This window comes from Monoraphidium neglectum, assembly GCF_000611645.1.
Source record: "Monoraphidium neglectum strain SAG 48.87 unplaced genomic scaffold scaffold05664, whole genome shotgun sequence".
In the NCBI taxonomy this organism is placed as follows: Eukaryota; Viridiplantae; Chlorophyta; class Chlorophyceae; order Sphaeropleales; family Selenastraceae; genus Monoraphidium; species Monoraphidium neglectum.
This window is the reverse complement of record NW_014007966.1, coordinates 1-2,966: the sequence shown is the minus strand read 5'-3', so window position 1 is coordinate 2,966 and position 2,966 is coordinate 1. Positions and strand designations below refer to the sequence as shown.

The 2,966-nt window shown below is 63.1% G+C and overlaps 1 protein-coding gene across 1 annotated transcript; it reads left to right on the top strand.

Moving 5' to 3' along the window:
• Positions 1-120: 120 nt before the first annotated feature.
• On the top strand, positions 121-1,031 carry MNEG_15780 (Hypoxanthine-guanine phosphoribosyltransferase; the record flags this gene model as incomplete). The annotated part of the gene is made up of 3 exons (XM_014035749.1): positions 121-134; positions 471-620; positions 923-1,031. The coding sequence occupies 3 exons, from the start codon at positions 121-123 to the stop codon at positions 1,029-1,031; spliced, it is 273 nt and encodes a 90-aa protein (XP_013891203.1).
• Between the last annotated feature and the right edge of the window lie 1,935 nt (positions 1,032-2,966).

Genomic DNA, 2,966 nt, shown 5'->3' with positions numbered 1-2,966 from the left:
CACACATACACACACACACCTACACACACATACAAACACATACACACACATACACACACACGCGTGCACACTTGCCAGGTGTCGTTTGATGAAGAGGCCGTCAAGGGGCGCCACTGCGTCATGGTGGATGACCTGTGAGCTGCCGCCGGCTTTGCAGTGCTTTAGTATCGGCGCGCCGCGGCGAGAGGCGTGACTGGGCATCTTTTGGGGCGCCGTTGCCCTGCCTGGCGCGCGTGCATGCGCGGCCCCCGCGCCGCGCGGGTGGCCCGCGAAAGGCCAGTTTGAGTGCAGGGGCCTGTTTTCGCGACCGCTGTCCAGGAGCTTTCACCCCACTCGGACTCACAAGGGTCGATGCAGACATCCACCCACTCACATGTGCATGTAGTCAAGTAAGGTACGCATCCGTCAACTTACACTTACGTCACCCTCTGTTCTGCTGGCTTGCGTAATCCCCTGCCCGCCGTGTGCAGCTGCGACAGCGGACTGACCCTGGAGACAGTCCGAGACCGGCTGCTGGCCGCGGGGGCCGCGAGTGTCAAGTCCGTGGTGCTCCTGGACAAGAAGGCCCGCCGCAAGGTGGACTTTGTGCCGGACTACGTTGGGATGGACTGCCCCAACCAGTGAGCGGCGCAGCAGTCCGGAGAGTCGTGCAGAGCACGCGGGCCCTTGCGTGTGCGTGACACCGTGTGTGCATGTGTTTGCATGTGTGTGCGTGTCTGAGTGGGTGTGTGCATGCGTGTTCGAACACGTGTTTGTGTGCGTGTCTGTGTGCATGTGTGTGCGCATGCGTGCGTGCTTATGTGTGCATGCGCGCACGTGCTCGCGCCGTACGCCTAGCCCCCTGTGACTCTGTCTCCCGACCACAACCCTGCCGCCTCGCTCCCCACCCCTCCCGGCCCGGCCGCCTCGGCCCTCCCCCCAGGTGGGTGGCCGGCATGGGGATGGACACGAACCAGATCTACAGGGGGCTGGATCAGGTGGTGGTGCTCAAGGAGGACGCCATAAAGCGGGCCCTCGCGCTGTCAAAGTGATCCGGCCCTGATCTGAGATCTGAGATCTGAGACCTCGGCCGCGCAGCGGGCGGGGCGTCCGCTCAGCGGGTGGATGGGCGGGCGGGGGGCGGCGGCCGTGGCGGCGACGACGCGTGGGCACGGAGGGTCCCAAAATGCCATTGGGTGTGGTGCCAGTCAAGCAGCGGCTGACGCAGCACTGCAGATGCGTGTCCCTTTGAATTTTTGAACACGCGGCCGGTTTTGCTTCCCTTTTTGATAACCTCAACGGGAAAGCACGCGCTGGGGCGCCCCGCCGCACCATGAATTTCAGGAGGCATTGGGAATTTGGCTTTGAGGGTTTTGCAGGCAACGTGCGCCAGCATTTTCCTCCTTGCGCGTCGCCCGCGCCTTGCACATGTGCCCTGTAATTTTCTTCAGGCATGCGCGTGCGGGTGCACCCAACGGCTCAGCAAAGCCGAAAGACAAGGACAGGTGACTGTGATATTCACATGGGGCGATAGGCGGGCATGGACACACCACAAGTGGGGTGAGGCACCGCGATGGGCTTGGGATGCGCGAAGCGCGCGCACCCCACACGGTAGCCCTCACACCTGCTTGCCGACTAGACGCTGTTAGCGCGTCCTGTGGCGGCGCCCCTGCTGCATATTACAGCCTACCCAGCCCGCTAAATAGCGTATTTTGGCAGTCTCTGCCTGCGTACGGGTAGTGGCAAGAGCAAACAAGTCGCAGCAGCTGCTCAGCGGTTTCTTGCTGCAAGTTCCCCGTGAGCGCAGCTCTTGTGCTTGAGACCCGGCCCCTCCTGTGCCCGCTAGCAGCTGGTGTGCCGATGTTAATGACAGCGATCTGCGGCCCTTTCGCGGTCAACAGCATGCCACCGCCACTGCAGGCGAGAATCGCCGAGACCTCGCCAACTCGCAACCCCTGCCACACTCCCGCCACAGCCTGGCGAATGAGTGGCTGCTTGCCGCCAGTGGATTGTGAGAGGGCTGGTCACAAAGCCAGGGAGAACAAGTGGGAGCAGACCCCGGATGCTGTGTGCGTGTTCCAAGCAGCCGTGCGAGGCGCTCCCACAGTTGCGACAGTCCCACAGTTGCGATAGTCCCAATGCATCTCCTATAGCCTGGGCGGTTCAAGCGCGCGTGGCCGGCGCACTTTTGGGGGCGGCGCCCCTCTCGGCGCGCCCGATGTGTGGCGAAGCGCCGTGACGCAGGGCGTGGATCCAAAAACCGGCCAGGGGCAGTTTCTGTGTGCTGTCCAGTAATGTGTTGTGGTCAATGGTCATTCTTGGGGGTTGGGGTGGGGTGCAGTGCATGGTCGGGTACCCTGCAGGGCACGACCGTCAAGGGTAGAGCGATAGCAACAAAGATAGCAGTCCATCAGTGCCAGGGACCAGGTCAAAGCTGGTCATGGGTGCCAGGTGTGCCGCAGAAACCCCAGGCGCGAGTGAGGGTCGCAGGCGTGGCGTGTCAACCGCCGCGTTCGCCGACAGCGAAGCTGCCCGGACTGATGAGGTGTTTTCTGCGACGCCGCAGCCGCCCCAGGAGTTTGCTGACACGCTCTTTGCTTCGGTTGGCATCCAACATTGTTTTCATTGCGTGCAAGCCGCAAATGTCCACATCGTCAAATGGCCGGGATCATATCTTGTAGCGTAGCGGAACCTTGACGCAGGGCTCAAGAGTTTCGACGGCTATATATCATGCCAAGAATTTGATTTTGCAGCGTCGGATCGGGATAGTGACGAGGCCGCGCCGAGCGCAGCAGCAGGCGCGCGCACAGCAGCGCAGCGGCGGGCGCGCTTCGCGAGCAGCGCGGCGGCATGCCGTCCCTCTCGCGCGAGGAGCTGCAGGCGGAGTTCCAGGCGATCCAACATGAGACCCGCTGCGCCGCGGCCGCGGCGTCGCCCCTGCACGCCGCGGCGCAGCGCCACAACGCCTCGCCGGGCTCCTCAGGCGC